Below are 18,697 nucleotides of genomic sequence, written 5' to 3' on the forward strand. Positions count from 1 at the left end.
ATGAAAAATATAACTTATTTTTTCTTTGGATGATCCTACAGTTTTGTTTAAAAAAGAAAACTGGTTTGCAACACTCAGTGGATTTTATAAATATCAGATTCAAGAAACAAAATTTATTTGCTAATGGTTGATAATGTAAATAATTCAGAAAAACAATATTCTGGTAAATGAAGTTTTACTGAAGTAAATGGAAAATTCTTGTTGTATATGTAGTAATTAGAAGATGCAGGCATTCTTGTGAAAGAGGTTGGTAAAGAAATGTCTTCATACCTCTTAACACATTTTTATCCCTATTGATGCATTGATAGCCATGAAAACATAGGCAATCTGTTCTGAAGAAACATCTTATTTATGCTTAAAAAACAAATTAAAAAAATCTCCATGCCTCTTCTCTTTGATAATTTTGTCTTTAACTATGTTGACTGTTTTGTAAAGAGATATGTACAGCAGTAAATGGATGAATAGAGTTTGTGTTTTATCCTTTTGAGCCGATAAACATATAAAGCAGTCCTAGGAGAGTAAACACCATACAGGGAGGGATAATACTGAAATGAGATCAAAATTTACACTTTAGTAAAATTCAATATAAATTTAACCACTTTAACCTTGCCACAGCTTTTAGATTCATGTTGGCCTACTTTTGTAAACAATGGATTTGACGTGTTTTGCTTTTTGTATCCTGACTTTCACGATGATGCTTTTCTTGAACAAGAAGCATCTAACAACTAATCAAAAACAAATGTACCATAGCTGATCCACTTCCTTCTTGTCACCTTTCTGATTTTCAGAATATTGTATTGCAAGGAGAAATTAGCCATCGATGATTTGTGGGAGTGAAAGGGTTAATATTCTGAGGAGAAAATGAAGCTAAATTAATCTATAATGTCCAGCTTCAAAGAACACACCTGATTCTATGCTATAACATTCTTTTGGATCAGATTGAAAGATTATTAGGATAAAGATGTTTGAACACAGAAATTGCAATCACTTCCTTCAGTCAAATTGTATAGAGAGTTTAGTATTCTTTCAAAAATTTGGAAAGTTACATTTAAATACTAAAGTCCTGTAAAAATCATGAAGACGGAATAAAGGTGTTTAACAAAATTAGAAGAAATCTCGAGGATTATGTTTTTCCAAAGCCACAATAAGTGGAAATCTTTGTGAGGCCCTGCTGCCTCCACTTCCCATCTTTTTGTCTTGGGAACTCATCTCTTTTCTCTGATTTTTCTGTTATTTAATTTGTGTGTGCTGAAGTCGATTGGTCTCATAAACCTTGCTTTAAAAAATGTAAATAGGTTTTCTTAAAGTGGCCAGGAACCTACTGAAGGGATTTTTGAGTTAAAATAGAGAAATGTTTTTTTTAAGAGGGGCTTCATACCCTCACCTTGAGACAGTTTCTCTCACTGGTAAATTGATAAATTTGATTGATTTTGAAAAGGCCATACCCATCTCCCATAGCTTCCAAGCTGTGTCTAAATATCGGGGCTAAATATTTCACAACACAAAGTTTAACTCACTTTACAATATTTATTCAACAATGATAAATGTGGGACTGGTTTTAGTTACAAGCACTGGCAGGTTAAACTTTAGCTCTGATAAAGTCTGATGCATCATCTTCTGATTTTGCAGTAAAGCTAATTGTTATTTGATTATATCATACAAGTGACACGGTATAAATGCGTAAAAAAATGACAATATTTACAACAAAAGTAGAAAACTCCAAAAAACTGTTGCAATTACTACTACCACTACCCTACAAAAAAAGCCTTTTGTCTTTCAATGCGAGATACTGATTTACAATCTCGTTATATATTTTTCTTAGTTTTTGCAACACGAGTGAAACAACTTCAACCGGTTCGCTTCAATCAAAAAAAAAAAAAGGTGAAAAGAAAACCTTGGTATTGTACAATGTAATCTCTACCGTATTAACTCATCTGATCCGCTTATAATTTTCAAAAGAACTTTAATAACTTAGACAGAAAAGTACTCCTCGCAACAAACAGAAGTGATCAAAACATACACGAGCATGCAATGAATTTAGGATCGAAACTAGCCAATCATGAAAGGTCCGAGACTTGTCTGTTCTCTCTGCCGTAAGCTTTGTGTTTTTACTTTAATGTTATTGGTTCATTTCTCAAAAAAAACAAGATTGACATCCTTTGCTGTATATAAAGATGTCCATTGCTCTATTTTTTTTCATTTCGATCCTGTTCTTGCTGGTGCTATCGTTTCTCAGCTTACATAGTTTGCTTCCATTTATGCTTTGAGTCGTTGGGCCGTAATTTGTCACTGAGCTGGTTACCTCACAGTTATTTGAATAGTAAGTGGCTGACGTAATTTTTTTTAACAATTTACAATTGGAATTGCTGAGGCTTAAAAATAGAGCTCACACTTAGACTGACTATTGCTCGCTAAATTTAATGCTTGTTGTTTACCTGCTTCTGTGATGTTATTGACTGAGAGGTCTAACCTGCGTAGCTGACAGTTGTTGTTTGTAATGGCATTAGCCAAGTGCTGTGCTCCTGTGTCTGTGATGTTATTGCCTATGAGGTTTAACGTGCGTAGCTGACAGTTGTTGTTTGTAATGGCATTAGCCAAGTGCTGTGCTCCTGTGTCTGTGATGCTATTGCCTGTGAGGTTTAACGTGCGTAGCTGACAGTTGTTGTTTGTAATGGCATTAGCAAAGTGCTGTGCTCCTGTGTCTGTGATGTTATTGCCTCTGAGGGTTAACGTGTGTAGCTGACAGTTGTTGTTTGTAATGGCATTAGCCAAGTGCTGTGCTCCTGTGTCTGTGATGTTATTGTATATGAGGTTTAACGTGTGTAGCTGACAGTTGTTGATTGTAATGGCATTAGCCAAGTGCTGTGCTCCTGTGTCTGTGATGTTATTGCTTGAGAAGTTTAACGTGTGTAGCTGACAGTTGTTGTTTGTAATGGCATTAGCCAAGTGCTGTGCTCCTGTGTCTGTGATGTTATTGCTTGTGAGGTTTAACGTGTGTAGCTGACAGTTGTTGTTTGTAATGGCATTAGCCAAGTGCTGTGTTCCTGTGTCTGTGATGTTATTGCTTGTGAGGTTTAACGTGCGTAGCTGACAGTTGTTACTTGTGATGGCGTCAGCTAAATACTTTGCTCCTTCAGCTTTCAATTGATTCCATGAGAGGTTTAACCAGCTCAGTTGAGAATTCCTACATTTTAACAATTTACAAATCTCAAAGCCTCCTAATGGCCCCGTGTTATTGTTCCTCAAATCTATATGTGAAATTCCTCGCACATTCTCCATTACATTTACTAACGAAGAACAATCAACAGCTGTGAGGTGACAATCAATAAAATTTACACAATTAAAGTTACTTTGTTGTAGTTTACTCTGCACTACTGTGGTCATTTTACTGGTTTCGTTTATGCATTTTAACAATGTTACTGCTAATTCTTGTTCGTCGTCAGTCGGCCACCAGGTCACTTTCGTTTTCTCTTCATTCTCTGTCCAGTCTTCGTTGTAGAGTGCGCTTTGTTTCTCTTCAGTTTTCACGGGAAGAAGGTCAGTAAATATATCACTCGGTAGGTTTTCTTTATCATTCATTAATCCTGCCAGGAATTGAAACACAAGCTGCCACTTGCCGTCTTTAATGTTTTCGGAAACAAAGTTCCTGAATTCCGTTTCACTCATGTTGTTTATCAAATACTTTGCGGCAAAAAACTCCTGCATTGTGAGGTGAATGAAACAGAATTGTTTCTCGCATTGAAGCGGTTCGTCTTTAAGCGGTCGGTCGGGCAAGCGATGAAATAAAGCGCTGTCTTCAATTCCCTGTACTTCCTTTCCTCCAAGGATTAGCTTTCCTTCTTTGATTCCATCAAACGCCACTCTTTCCAGTTTCTTGAAATTGTCCAGCACTTCATCGGGCAAATCATCTGAATTAAATTGTTCGCCAGTCAAATATTTCTCGGGGACTTCTCTCGTGTGTTTATAATAAAACACTTTCACTGCAATCTTGTAAATGCTTGTTAATTTGGAAGGGAGGATAACGCGAGCGGAATCGTCGAACTGCAGTATTTTTAACAGACTTGAGCACATGATGAAGCTGTTTACCGGGACATAGCAGAGCGAAAGCAAATTCACGTTGCTGCTGATGTGTCGCCATAATGTTTCGCCTGCTTCCTTGTCATCTCCAGCAAATTTGTAGACATATTCTTCAATTTGTTCCAAAGAGAAGCCCAAAACCTCGAAGGTTTTGTCAAAGGGAAGGTGCTTGATACTTGACACAGCCGTAGGTCTTGTAGTGGTTAACACTGAAGCATTTTCAAGAAGTTCCCCGGTCACAAGCCACTGATAAAGGGTTTGAAGTGGCTTCTTCTCTTCAATGCTTTTGGGATGAGGGGGCAGCGTGGCCATGTTTCCGTTATGTTTGAATTCATCAAATCCATCAAAAAGTATGAGTACACGTTCAGGGTTCTTTAGGAGGCGATTCCAGACCTCGTCATCCAGGTGATTTGTGGGGTGATATTCTGACTGAATCAGAAGTTCTCTGAGGCTTAGGTCGTCGGCCGAATTGAAACTTCTGAATTTGACGAAGAAAGCAGCATTAAAATGGATTATGGCACCAGATGCCCAGTCTCTGAGAAGTTTGGTACAATAGAAAGTCTTACCGATTCCGGGTCGACCGACGATTAAAACTTTCTTACTTTCTTTATTTAGGAGGTCTTCCGGGCTTTTTGGGTTTGAAGTGTCCTTGCGCGACCTTGAATAAACTTTCAGTTGCTTCTCCCGGTTTCCAGTAAAGTTATACGTATCTCTGTTGGGAATAACCACGAGATTTGTGTAAATCTGATCCAGAGTTAAGTATTTAACTGCTGTTCCTTCGCCTGGATTACCTGAATAAAGTGGTTGGAGTTCAAACAGTTGACGTGTATGTTTTAGGATTATTTTCTTTGTTTCTGCAATGAACAGTTCAAACTCTTGTCCGTTCCTTCCGACTGATTGTGGCGACTCATCCTGGGGAGGATTTAGATGAGTTCTTCGAAACTTTGCATTTTCCATAAAATCCCTTTCTATGCATGCCCGTGACAAAATGTAGATTGTTTCAATCACAATACCAGCGACAAAAATTATATTCACCCAAAGGAGAGCGTCCATCCAGAATCTTTTCTTTGCTGCTCGTTGATTGCGACATTCGTGTAGAGTAGAGTTTGGTGTGGCGTCGAATGAATTCCATGGCTGATTGGTTCCATCGGTCAAATAACAGTTAAAATTAGAAGAAAATTTGAGAGGATAAAGCAGTTGGGTTTGTAGGATGATAAAAAGAACTCTTAAAAGAATTCTCGTGGATAATTGAAAACAATAAGCGATGTATAGCCTGTATCCAGTTGGAGATGGGTTTTCTTGGACGAGCGGCTGTCTCTCTGGATCAGCGTTCTGCCGGTTTCTTCGAGGCAGTTGATTGACTGTATGTCTCACTAATTGGGAGTAACTAACACAAACAACTAGAATAACGACGAAATTAATGAGTACAAAACCATAAATAGGAAAACCGAATTTGTTGTGTTGCTTTTCGTATTCGTCAAAACATCTTCCCCGAACGAGGTCGATATCTTTGCTCTTCTCTCCGCCGCAGCGGAAATCCAAGCTAGACTCGCTGTTTTCCATTTCAAGGAATACGATGAGCAAGGCTCCACCGATAAGTACCCAAAAAACCACTGCCACATAATGGAGTTTTCCGAAAGTCTTTGGCGCTAAAAATTCCAAGACCTTTTCCATTGAAACTGTTTTCTTATTCTCTTCGTAGGAATGCTGATCAGTTTTTGAGCTCGAATGAACAGCCGGTACGACCTTGGTATATTTATTACAGAATGATAGAACTTTCATTTGATTGGCTTTTCGGAAACTTTTAACTGTCAAAGAGACAATGGATTCTTTGTACATGCTATTACTGATTTGTGAGCTACTAAGGTGTGGACATTCTCTCTGAGGGGTAATTGTTTAGAAAGGAAATTGCAACCCTTGGCTGATTCGAGTAGCGTGAGTTTCCATAGCCAATCTCAAAGCGGCTCAGTTAAGGCCGTGTTTAGACTTGAGCGTGCTACCGAGGTATTGGAGTTAACTTACCTAGGTAAATATTTCTCGTGTGTAAACGCCAACTGATACCCTGGTAAACACCGCTCAAGAGAATAGAAAGTTAACTAAGGTAAAAGTTCGGTTTACCCTGCGGGCAGGCATGGTTATGGTCGGTAACCAAGGTTTGGATGACAGATACATCCGCTTGCGGTCGCATAGAATTTCACATCCTGCGGTGTAGGGATTGCGCCAGTCTCATTCGATCACGTGTTCGAGACCAGGTTTTCATGTTTGATTTCGGTCTACGAAGAAGTTATGGCAAAAAACGTACGTCTTGATATTCTAAAGTTCCTGGGTTTGCTGATCAAGAACAAGAAAATAAAACGCAAGGACTACAAGAGCCACAGCTTCTCTTATAAACTCGAGCATTTTATGCCTGGATTTAAAATTTGCGGCCAATTTGATTACATTGTGATTAATGACAGATTTACCTTACTTATTTGAGCCAGTATAAACACTGTACAAATGTACCAAGGTTTAGTCAGTTAATGTTTACCTTGGTAAACGCCTGAGTGTAAACACGGTGTAAGTAAACCTAATGTAAATTACACTACCCTGTTTTGATCAATGCCCTTATCTCATCACGATCAGGTTAGGTGTCAGTGACTGACTAGAACTAAAAGCAGTCTCTCCTTTTCGCCGAAGTCCATTATGCGAGTAAAAAAAAAACAATTGGAAAAAAATGATGATAACGCGCCGCGGGGAGCTCTTGGAATGAGGTCTTCGAAAAGTAGGGACTAGGGACTGAGCCTTGGAGTCAGTTGACTTCTGCGTTACGCTCACAACGCAAAATACCCATGCGTTAACGACTAACCGTCAGGTCATGATAATTGGATATTGGCCGAGTTAAACGCAAACAAGAAAGAAGCTAATATTATCTGGCTATCTTGACCGAACAGGCCTCGTCAATAAAGAATTTATTACATGGAAAAAATGTAAGGTATGATAAGAATCAAGGATGACTTTTATTAAATTTTATTTCGAGAGCCGAAAGTTTGTAGCGCAATAAACCCATGAGAGTTGTTTCATGTTTTATTTGTTCTTCGTTTTTCTGCGACGCCATCGGTGTCATCACTAAAAAATGATGAACTTTGTAATTCTGCTCTACGCAACCTTTCCCTTGTGTAGGATCAAGGCGGGCGATTCCATGCGGGCAAGATGGGCCCATCCATATCCAGCCGCGCCTCGGGTAGCCGGTCGAAAAGGCTCTTTTGCTTCTTCTTGTGTTCGTCATTCGCTCTGACGAAGGGCTAACGCTCGAAACGTCAGCTCTTATACTCTTTACGGTGGCCAATTAACAATTTCAACTGAGCCGATAAAAACAAATTATCTTGTTACCCACACCGACGCAACACCACAGTTTCTTTTGAAACTTAGCCCTATTATTCTTTCAAATTACTGTTAGCGATTTCTCTCCCCAAAAAATAATACCTCGGTTTCCTTTTGGCCTAAAACATAACCTGAAACTGGTAAATACTCCTGAGTCCAAGTTTGTGTACGCTGGCTATTTTTGGATATTCCTTTCATTATGATGGTTTTTTCTATTTGTAAGCATGCCACAAAAATGTTCTATCGCGCGCAACCAATTGGTCAACTCGCTAAAAACATATTTGTGCAGCTTTGATGCAGTCTTTCTGCCTTAAAACTCTGACAATTTTTGTGGAAAAACCAACTAGATCATTTTTTCCTATGAAGCGAGATCGAAAAAAAACCTCCAGGTTTTAATGGACTTCTTTCAGTAGCCCAAATCTTGGACTGCTTAATCTGCCTCAAGGAAATTAAGTCTGATTGACTCACAGCTAGGTCATCCCTTGAGATAATGACAGTGATAAATGATGGATAACTCTCTAACAGGCCCCTTGGGGTTTGTACCAGAACGCTCTTGCTATATTCGTGATTCAACATATAGTCTTGCAGTGGGTTCTAGAGACTTAGTTGTAAACTCGTATGACGTTGGCTAACCATATTCGAGTCATAAATTATGCTCGGAATAAAGGTTGTGTTTCCACTCCACCGGTCACTGACGCCTTTATTGACAGTTCAAAGAGACTTTGCGAGCGATTTAATGACAATGAGGCACGTTAACTGTTGTGAAGCCGAAACTGGCGAGTCATCAACGTCCTGATCAAATCAGTGAAAAGTGGTTACTTGACGGGAATGCTTCGATTAAACAAATTACAAGTGCTCGTCACAGAATTTGAAACCAATATCAATAAGTTTTTGCGAAATGTTGCTAGCAGAACCATTTGAAACAAATAACTCATAATCAAGCCAAGAGACACCATGGGTGGTTTCTCAGATAATAATTCGCATCAGCGACAAAACTAGTGCAGCATTCTATTTAGGTGGCGGCTCTGGAAACTTAAAAAATATATTTAATTTATTTCGACATTTAACACACGGAGGACTCGTAAGAGAAGTGTAAGAGGATGGCAATCTAGATGACAGTGGTTCATTATTAATTCTGTCACTCCCTGATAAGTAAAGTTCTCTAACTTCTTCGAGGTCTAAACGATAAAAAAAATAAAATGTAGTAACTCTATGTCATCCGGTACACTTGTCCGTACAGGAACAGTTACGCAGTTACGTTCTTGATGCAACCATGATCTTTCAGAAGCATTTCAGCACCTGTCAGCGGTTGCCCTCAGAAATGTGAACACGATCTTTCAACATCCATCAAGTCATCAAGAATCTGCAAGTTACAAAAGGAGCTGTTACACTGAGACCGTCAAATCTTTGTGCTCATGTGCGATTTTTATGAACGCGTCAAGTGACCATTCTATTTCAAAGGTACGGAGAATTATTCCCTACTGAGTACACAAGTAACCGATAGGAGTAAGAACGATAAAATTTCACAGTAAAAAAAAAAAAATCGTTCATCTAATCATCAACGCGAACGAAGACATTTCACCAGCAATGTATGAACGAACCGGAGGAAACGTCATCCCACTGCTGTTGCACACACAGAGAAACATTTGGTTTTTATTACTTATTTGAAGACTTTATTTTAAATCAAGGAAAAAGTTACTACTCCAAAAACCACAGATATTAGATTCCAGTGGTTGAGGTGATTGATTACGTAAGCCAGTCCATAAACTCCGTTCGCACTAAAAATGTCAGTGAGTTTAAGCCGTCTTCGCTTTGAAGCTTAGTGCCGTAGCCAGCCTCGAACAACACTAAGGCTATTCTGCAAGGATGATGATGTCCGCGCACATTTTCCATGAGGTAATTTCCACATACGCCCCAGAAACAAATTTAAAGTATCTGGCATCACTACACTATTTCACTATTTAACCACAGTAGGGCTATAGAACGCGCTAACTACGCGGTAGTATATATATCTTATTAACGAAGTGCGAGGGCCGTACTAGGAGAATATCGGCCCGAGGTCTTGACAGTACGGACCGAGCGCAGCGAGGTTCGTACAAAAAAGACCGAGGGCCGATATTCTTCCAGTACGGTTCCGAGCAAGTTTGGTTACTAAGAGATTTAATATACGACTGAAGTTCAAAGGGACACAAGTGCGGTATCATTCGGGACCATTCGGGACAGTGCCCGGTCCAATACTGAGAGAATATTGACCGGCAATAGAGCATTTTGATTGGTTGATTTTAGTTATTGGCCCTCTGACTGCCCGAATTGTGTAATAATACGCAGTAAAACGCGAGGGAAAAATACGATGAGCGGAACAACAAGATGGCCACAATGAACAAACCAACCTTTTATTTGTTAACGTCCTCAAGGCTTGACTTTTGTGACGACTTTTTAACTGAAACAGTCTTTTTTTTTGCTTGTTTTTCGTCAAACCTCGCGTATGTGCGATATCTTCGTTTCACTCTCGACTTTATAGGTGATGCTCAACGTAAATTACGGTCTTTTCGTCCAAAAGTCTTTTCGCCCAAAAGTATTTTCACTAAGTCTGTTCATTTACTTGTTAAGTATTTTCTCGAAGCGAATAAATAACTTTTAGAAGGGTAGATAAGGCTATAGAAAGAACTTGTTGCGAGCCATTCACGTAGTGATGTTACACTTCGTTGAGTTGCCCTTTCACAATCAATAGACACTTAACAACAAGCTTTATATTCCCATTTCTTTCGCGTGAAACAATTAAACGGCAAGCAAGTCTTTACTTTTGCCACTATTTAGTAAAGTATATTGCGTTACAACTTCAATCATTCTCTGTGTATTTATCGTAAAATTCATGACGTTGAATTCGTAAACGAAGATTGGTGACTAAAGGTATCGGTACGAAAATGGCGGCGGCTCGCAACAAGTTCTTTCTATAGCCTTATCTAGCCTTCTAAAAGTTATTTATTTGCCTCGAGAAAAGACTTCACAAGTAAACGAACAGACTTAGGTGAAAATACTTTTGGACGAAAAGACTTGGACGAAAAGACCGGACACCCTCGACGTACCTGGGCTGGCGTGGTGCCAATTTTCTTCGTAACTTTAAGTTTTTCCATAGTGCCAAGTTGCAGAAACTTGCTGAGTAACTCTCCATTCAAAATTTTTCTGTGAGGATTGTCTAGGCTTCGTTTCTTATTTCGAACAAGTCTAAAAAAAGAACCATAAAACGACTTGTTAAACACGCTAGGACTGCACCACTGAGGTGCGTCATTGCCAAAAAATACGCAGTCTAAGACTGCATGTGGCTAGTACAAATAGCCTTGAAAACCAAAGAAATGTTACAATTGTGAACTAAAATATTATGATCCTATAAAATATCAATGCTAAAATGTCACAATGTTATTGTGGTGCAGATAGAAAAGTGGGGGGACTTGCGTTTGGAAATGCCATAAGAAATTGAAAGAAATACATATTTTCGATGCCTGTAGTGGGGGGCTGTAACACCTCCAAGACTTTTTCCATTGAAACTGTCGATATTCTTATTCTCTTCGATGAAATGCTGATCAGTTTTCTGAGCCTTAATGAACAGCTAATATGAACTTGGGTATAATTATTACAGAATGAGAGAACTTTCATTTGATTGGCTTTTCAGAATTTTTTTAACATTCAAAAAGACCATAGATTCTTTCTACATGCTAAGGCGTGGACATATTATCTGGGTGGTAATTGTTTGGAAAGAAGATTGGAACCCTTGGCTGATTCAAGTAACGATTGGCTAAGGTTTTGCATGTGATTAGTTTTGAGTGTGGGGTGAGTTTTCTTAGTTGATCCCAACGTGGCTTAGCGAAGCAAAACTCTTGCAAATCAAACCAATTGACTTACATCGTGAAAATAATTTCCTGTTTCGATCAATGTCCTCATCTCACCATGTTAGGTATCAGTGACTGAATAGAACTGCTCTATCACGTCCTTCATCGACTGAAGATTTGTGATTATCATAATTCCATTGTTATTACGCATATGGATTTAGGAGTCTCTCTCATATGTTTTCGGCTAAATCCGTCACGCGAGTACCGTTTTAAAGTTTAAATGGACCGAGACGAGTTATTGTCGAGGCGCATAAAAACGGAAAAAAGAGCGATGCCAATATCCAACAATTCGATCCCTCCTGAGTGTCAGGCCTTCCTAAGGGGCTAGGGGAGGGGGAGAAGAGAAAGTAAGTTTCTTTCTTTCGCTCTCTCCCTTTCTCGCTTCTCTCTTACCTTTCCCCCAGAAACGCTCCCAGAAACGCCTGATACTCAGGCTAAATTCGATCGAACAGGCTTGGTCAGTAACAGGTTCATCCTCTAGCAAGAAATACTTCGATGTAATAAGAATGATTTGTTCATTTCGAAGTTTGTAGCTCAATAAACCAAAGAATCGTTTAATGTGCTCTTTGTTCTTCACTTTTTTTTAGGACTCCATTCTTTTCCTTGCGCGCGATAAAAGCGGGTGATCCCAAGCCGGCAAGATGAGCCCACGGCCCAGGTAGCCAATCAAACAGGCTATTGCGCTCCTTATGTTAAAAGAGACCGACATATTTAATTCACTGGTCGATAACAACTGGCATCACCCAGAAAAAATTATGAGACAAAGCTTTGCTGGTCACAAACTAGGAGCCTAATTAGGGGCAGTACGCTTTTCTTCTTCCGAAACTTGTGTTCATGTATGCCACGGCACGTCAGAAATAAGTTCATTTGTAAACAATGCAGTACACTAATAATACTCTTGCTCGAGCTTTTAAATTGCTGTAAGCGATTTCTTCCCCCAAAAAGTAATATCTTGAGTTCCTCTTGGCGCAAAAAAATAACCTGGAACGGGAAGATACTCATAAGTTTAAGAGTGTGTATGCTGACTATCTTTGCATAATTGCTTTCACCATAATAGTTTTATTTGTTTGCACGCATGCCACAAAAATAGAGAACTTTCCTTTCACTCTCATGAACTGTCAAAAAGGTCTTGGCTTATGAATAATATCGTTTACCTGTTTGCATAAATAACATATAACAGACATATAATTAAAACGGATACAGATTTGTGGTGTTTCAGAAAATAGACTTGACCTCTTTTTCTCCACCCGCATCCCTGTGTTCATTTCCAAACCATATTACACTTCTCCTTTCTCTTTAAAGTTCACCGCAGAAGCCGTGAAAAGTGTTCCCTGGGTGCCAAAGGGTTTTTTATTTTTAGCAGCGAAACGACTGACAGTAAGCGGCAAAGCCGCGATCTTTGTCGACAATGTTAGTGGTTTCACTGCTAAAAAAAATAAACCATCTGGCGCCCAGGGTATTTAGAGTACTGTAGACTTAAACTTCAGCTGTCAGGCATCGAGTGTTAATGCAGGTTATTTTCCCGCTTGAAGCCTGTTAAATTCTAAGCCACTAGTTTTCAACATTTTTCTGTGGCAATTACTTCGAAATAGATTTGTATATCTTACTTTTAGACGCTAAGACACCAGGGTGTGATGCAGGTCAAAGATTTCGTCTTTTGACGCCAGACTTATCAAAGAAAGAAAGATTTAAGGTTTGATGACAAGATAATATGGCAAGAATTTCTATATTAGGCTGATCTTTGAATCGTTAAATTCCTGCTCGGGAATGAGCCCGGAAAAGTGGTTTGCTTTGTCTTTCATTTGCTTAGATTGCTAAAAAGAAGAAAACGAACTATTTAGAATTTTTGTGGTGTTATTTTGTTGTAGCTCTCAAGCACACTTCACTTGGTGTTGCCGAAAATTCCGTGACACTTGAGAAGCATGCGGCGGCAAACCCTTTGGACTGCACGTGATCAGGTGTAATATCAAATAGATCTGGCACCAGATTGATGCTTGGCAGGACGAAAAAAAAGAGCTTCAGGAGAAATATTGAGATGCTTATGACCTTGAAATTCAGACCCTTATGACTCGGACAAATATCCTCCGATTCTGTGAGCGGTCATAAGTGTGATAAAAGAAAAGTATGCCAGTGAAGGGCGCTTCGCTTCAATATTTTCTGGTTTAACCTATGAAAACGACTTCGCCGGTTCGAAATTTAAGTAAAGACCAAACCGAACAGTTAAAATGGAAGTTCAGAAAGCGCTTCGTATTTCATTATCAAGTGGATGTGAGATGGGTGTATCAGAAATGTCAACAAAAAGAAATACCGCAGTAACCGTAAACACTGTTGAATAAGGATCATATGTCTATTTGCCGCCTTTCTCCTTCAAAACGAAACTTTCATGCTTGTGATTGTAAAAGGGGGCGATTTTTTGCAATGAGGCCACTTAAAAAAATCTACTTAAACAATAGATTTTATTGCGCGAGAAAATAAAACCATCCCGAAAAAGTACCACCATAAGTGCTCTGTTTTATATTGTTAGATAGATTGATAGATTTGGCGCCAGACTGATAGTTGGCGGAAGAAAATACAAATGATCACCTCCGTCACGGGTCAAGTTATCGATTGAATGTTTATTGTCCTGTTGACACGAAACGCAAAGAGACATTGGTGATCAGGCCAGTTTAGGGGCCGGCCATTCAACTTTTCAGGGGGGGAGGGTGTGGGTGATTTCTGGTGATCAACAATTTTTTTTTTAGCAATCTGCTGTGCAGGATATTTTTTACCGATTTTGGGGTACACTTTTTCTGTTACATTTGGACTGCATGCAATGTTTTTCTTCCAACAAGCGCTTGCAGGAAGGAAATTGTTTGAAGTCTCCATTATCTTTTTTTAAGGAAGATCGTATAATTTTGGGGCTAAGGCTGAACGTTGTTATTTGTTTTAGCGATTAAGCCTGAAAACATTCTCAACATGTTCGTAAAGTTGTATAACATAATATTTCTGTTGTGTATTCATTTAGTGGAGACAGACACTCTTCAATTGCTTACTATATTCTGTCTTTATTCATTGATCAAGTATCTTATAAGCTGGTAGAAAAGTCTTACTTGATAACAGTACTTTCAAATCATTCAGTAATCTTACAGTAGGAGATAAAGTCAACAAAAGTGTACATTAAAAGTATTAGAGTCAATATAGTTGTATAGACATTTGTAAAAAATTGACAAGTCTTTCAGTTCTCTGTCAAAGGATAAAGGCAGCAGGTCAAGCTTTGATTAATCTGTCCTTGTAAGAGACCTCTCCCACCAATCACGTGGCTCCTTTTTCTGCCTTTAAAAGCACACACAACCCACAATTCCCCTATTCGCTCCGACGAAGGGCTAACGCTCGAAACGTCAGCTTTTATAATCGTAACGGTGGCCAATTTACCATTTCAACTTTGTTGATATATTCAAATTATTAGGGGGCATGTTCGCTTTAAAAGCTCAAGGAGCTTGTTGGCTTTCGCAGTACTAGCGTGGTTGTGGGGTTTCCAAGAGAGGGAACTTGTGATGTGAACACCCAGATCTTTTTCGGTGGAGACGCGCTCAAGTTGAGCACTGTCCAGGGTGTACTCGTGAACCAGGGGGGATTTTTTACGGGTGACAGTAAGTGATTTACATTTAGAGGTGTTAAATTTAATGCAATTACGCTTTAATCAGTTGTTTAGGTTGCCTAGAGTAGTTTGCAGAGACTGGCAATCACAAATAGAGGTGACGCTTTTGTACAGCTTGGTGTCGTCAGCGTACAACGCTGCCCTGACCCCGCCTACGACTTCATCCGGTAGATCATTAATACAGATTGTGAACAGTAGCGGCCCTAACAGACTCCTTTGTGGGACGCCGGAAGTAACCGGCGCCCACTTTGATGCAGCACCTTCCTCAAGCACCCTTTGGGCGCGACCAGTTAAGTAGTCCGTGAACCATGCAAACAGTGGTCCTGAAACACCGTACGCCTTCAACTTGGCCAGGAGGATCAAGCGATCTACGGAGTCGAACGCTTTGGCGAAATCCAGATACATTAAGTCTGACTGCCTGTTCTTGTCCAGACCTTCGCCAATGGCATGCAACGCCGACAGGAGCTGGGTGACACACGAGCGGTTCTTCATAAACCCGTGTTGTAAATCGGGTTGATTAAGTGTTTCACATAATCGTAGAAACGGGTGCCCACACAACGTTCCAAGACCTACCTGGTAATAGTAAGGAGTGATATGAACCGGTAGTTTTCGGCGGGTTCTTTTGAGTCTTTCTTGTGAAGAGGTGTAATATCCGCAGTTTTCCACTCATAGGGAAGCTTACTCCGACTCAAAGAAAACTTGAAAAGCATGCAAAGCATGCATTCTTTCAAAAGGCGCGCCGGGATGCTATCGGGGCCGCATGCTTTTGAGGTGTCTAAATTACTCAAGCATTCTCAGATTTCATCAACCGACACCTCTATATGAGAAATTTCCACATGGGTTAGTGAGTTAAATGGCGTGATGTTTACACTAGGCGTAGCCGAGAGAAATACGGAGCAAAAGTAGTTGTTGAGAAGCTCCGCTTTCTGTTCTGGTTTTTTGGCAGCTACACTATTGTAAGAGATTACCGTGAGTTCGCGCCTGATCGGCCGCCGAGAAAAGCTTTATGATAGCTCCAAAAGATCTTAGGATTGTCCTTGAATGACATTTCAATTTTAGCCAGGTATTGGTGGTGTTTACATCGTATAACGTACTTGAGGTTTTTACTGAGAGCGCGTAGTTTTTGTTTGCGTCCTTCCGTGTTATTCTGGCGATATTTCCTCAAAGCAGCGTACTTTTTTCTAATTAGGTCCCGCACTTCGCCATTGATCCAGTGCGGAAAGTTTATGTCACGAACTGTTTTTGTTGGGACATGATGATTTACGGCTGAGAGAAACAAATCCTCCCAATTAGACAACTGCTCGTCGATGTCCTGGGAGCCAGCAATTTGGAAAGGTGTTCTTGACAGGGATTCCCGCAAAGCGTCGAGGTTTCGTTTTTTAAAATCGAACACTTGCCGTGTGGATCCCTTAGATCTCTTGAATCTTAATTTAACTGTGAATGTTATAACGTAATGTTCCGAGGAAAAACGGTCATCTCGAGGGTCAAAGTTGAAACATTCGCAATAACCTTGGGTCAGTTGGACAGCAATAGGTCAAGTTTATTGCCGGAGATATGAGTGGGACCAGAGATAAACTGATGGAAAAAGTTGTCCCCCATTAAATCACAGAAAACGTTGTGGTCCGCTCGGCACCCGTTGTTTAAAGGGGCTGATATGTCTTCTGACCAATCCAAATCCGGCAAGTTGAAATCACCCCCGAGCATTAAACAGGATGATTCACCATTTTCCTGAAGCGAAGAGTTCAGTTGAGTGCGTGGTTCTAATCTGATAATAGATAGACAGACAGATAGATAGATAGATAGATAGATAGATAGATAGATAGATAGATAGATAGATAGATAGATAGATAGATGGATGGATGGATGGATGGATGGATGGATGGATGGATGGATGGATGGATGGATGGATGGATAGATAGATAGATAGATAACTTTATTTAAGTCTCAGGTCGTTTACAGCCGAGCACCAAAGTGCTCTACCAATTGGGAGACTAAAATATAAAGTAAAGTAAAATCTATTCAACTAGTATCTAGTACAAGTCTAAAAAAAATTAACATTAAAAGTAGATCTAAGAGATGACGCTATCCACTGGATAAATCTCTATTCGGTGGATAACGCGATATATTTTGCTATCACTTATCCGATGGTTATTCATTGGACTGGCCGCTCTCGATACAACTAGGTTCTAAGAGGCACTTATGCGCCTCCACCGATCCCAAATAGCCGCAGTCTCCCTCGCAGCCGTTTTGTTTGGATGTCACGCAACGCTTTCCCAAAAGAACTTTCATTTTGGCGAGCGTTGCGTGACATCCAAAGAAACGGCTGCGAGGGAGACGAAAGTAGCCACGAACCGTCTGTATGCTCCACTTGTCACCACTGTATCGGACTATTGGGCTTTTGATAAACTTTGCGCTTTTGCTACATCTACATGTTGGTTATTAGATATCTGAGAACCCGGTCTACGAGGGACTACCCGATAACTGGGATGTGCAAATTTATCGGTTTTGACGGTTTTGCATTCGGTTTTCGGTTTTGATCGAGTTTTTTTTTTTTTTGTTTTTTTTTTTGCGGTTTTGCGGTATTTAAAAATCGAGTTTCCAGATGGGATTGGAACCCACGACCCTCCGTGATCTAGTCTAGTTTGCGGTATTGGATGATTTTTTCAAGGGTTTTACGGTTTCTAATAAACCCCAAGTGCACTCCTCTTATAAAAAAAGAAAGACTGTAGGAGGACTAGAGGGGAAAAAAAAGGATGGATTTGTTGAGCCGCCTGTGGGTACTTTCCAAAATAACATTTTTGAGGTAAAAGGACGACTCTACACCACGGGTAAAGTAATTCAACGTTTGTTTATCATTGATTTATATAGACAGTCAGCAATATATCACTATAAGGTGAGGCAAACGGTAAATCTGGTACATTCACTATAAAGCAACAATGGGCTACACAAACTAATTGTATGCGCTTCCTGCGGTTTGCCTGCGACGAATGCCCACTTGTGAGGTGTAGACATGGCTACCGGGTCCTGGGGAACGACGTAAAGATTTTCAAAATGTCTTTTGTGTTATCATAGTTAATCGACGCAAAAGGAAGAAAGAAATTGTTGGCCAAGATTCTATAAATTCCAGCATTTAACGAAGAAGATGATTTAAGGTCTGGGATACTTCTTGATATTCGTTATGACATGTTGGCTCTTTTTACCAAACAATGGATATCCGTGGCGAGAAGTGTCTCTGCTGTGGGAGGTTTTTCAAAATTTATGAAACAAAGTGCAAGGTAAGCCAATATCCAGATTGCATGTAGATCAATGTACATACATACTCAATGAAAGGAGCCATTAAGAAGATACATAAACCCATGTAATCAATACAAGATGCTGGTGTTATGTACAAACAATGGCTAGTCTATTTGAGATAATATACACCGTTACCTTAGCCATAGATCAACCTTTCTCTTATCGATCGTGATTGACTTTGTCTATAATTATCCCAATCTGTTCAGATTCACACACTGTTCAATATCTTTGACATGTACAAAATTTAACGTACAATGGTACGATGCAAAAAATATGCAACCAAAAACTCATGGCTGAAAAAGTCATGTAGTTGGATGCTTCAGAAAACAGAAAGCAAAGGTCTTTTACAAGATGAGAGCTTGTCGAAACGGCTGCTGTTTTGCTTGGAGATTTAATCAATATACATACTTGGACTCGAAGGTGGTACATTTTTTTAACTTTT

General features: G+C 39.7%; 1 protein-coding gene and 2 long non-coding RNA genes across 8 annotated transcripts in view; 1 reads left to right on the forward strand and 2 right to left on the reverse strand.

The window, feature by feature from the left end:
- The window catches only part of LOC148728179 (uncharacterized), a 175,608-nt gene that overhangs the window by 152,863 nt on the left and 4,048 nt on the right, over positions 1 to 18,697 (forward strand). For 2 of the 6 annotated variants that reach the window (XR_015989027.1, XR_015989023.1), the window contains exons 1-2: positions 17,242 to 17,789; positions 18,034 to 18,236. The exons of 1 other annotated variant lie outside the window; for it this stretch is intronic. This is a non-coding gene — a long non-coding RNA (uncharacterized LOC148728179). Of the gene's footprint in view, positions 1 to 14,178; positions 16,025 to 16,150; positions 17,795 to 18,033; positions 18,237 to 18,697 lie in introns of those variants that run through there. 3 more of the 6 variants (XR_015989024.1, XR_015989025.1, XR_015989026.1) reach the window with 3 other exon arrangements.
- Positions 1,514 to 6,351, reverse strand: LOC111341924 (uncharacterized). The gene has a single exon (XM_088725871.1). The coding sequence runs from the start codon at positions 5,914 to 5,916 to the stop codon at positions 2,374 to 2,376; it is 3,543 nt and encodes a 1,180-aa protein (XP_088581997.1). The 5' UTR covers positions 5,917 to 6,351; the 3' UTR covers positions 1,514 to 2,373.
- Positions 8,471 to 12,991, reverse strand: LOC148728196 (uncharacterized). Its single transcript, XR_015989040.1, has 3 exons — positions 12,932 to 12,991; positions 10,524 to 10,662; positions 8,471 to 8,800 (listed from the first exon to the last, which is right to left on the reverse strand). It is a non-coding gene; the product is annotated as an uncharacterized LOC148728196 (long non-coding RNA).

This window comes from Stylophora pistillata, chromosome 6 (assembly GCF_964205215.1).
Source record: "Stylophora pistillata chromosome 6, jaStyPist1.2, whole genome shotgun sequence".
Classification (NCBI taxonomy): Eukaryota; Metazoa; Cnidaria; class Anthozoa; order Scleractinia; family Pocilloporidae; genus Stylophora; species Stylophora pistillata.

What these genes read in the sequence shown, in the direction of transcription:
- LOC111341924 (XM_088725871.1), bottom strand. Translation starts at nt 5,916, where the DNA reads ATGTACAAAGAATCCATTGTCTCTTTGACAGTTAAAAGTTTCCGAAAA.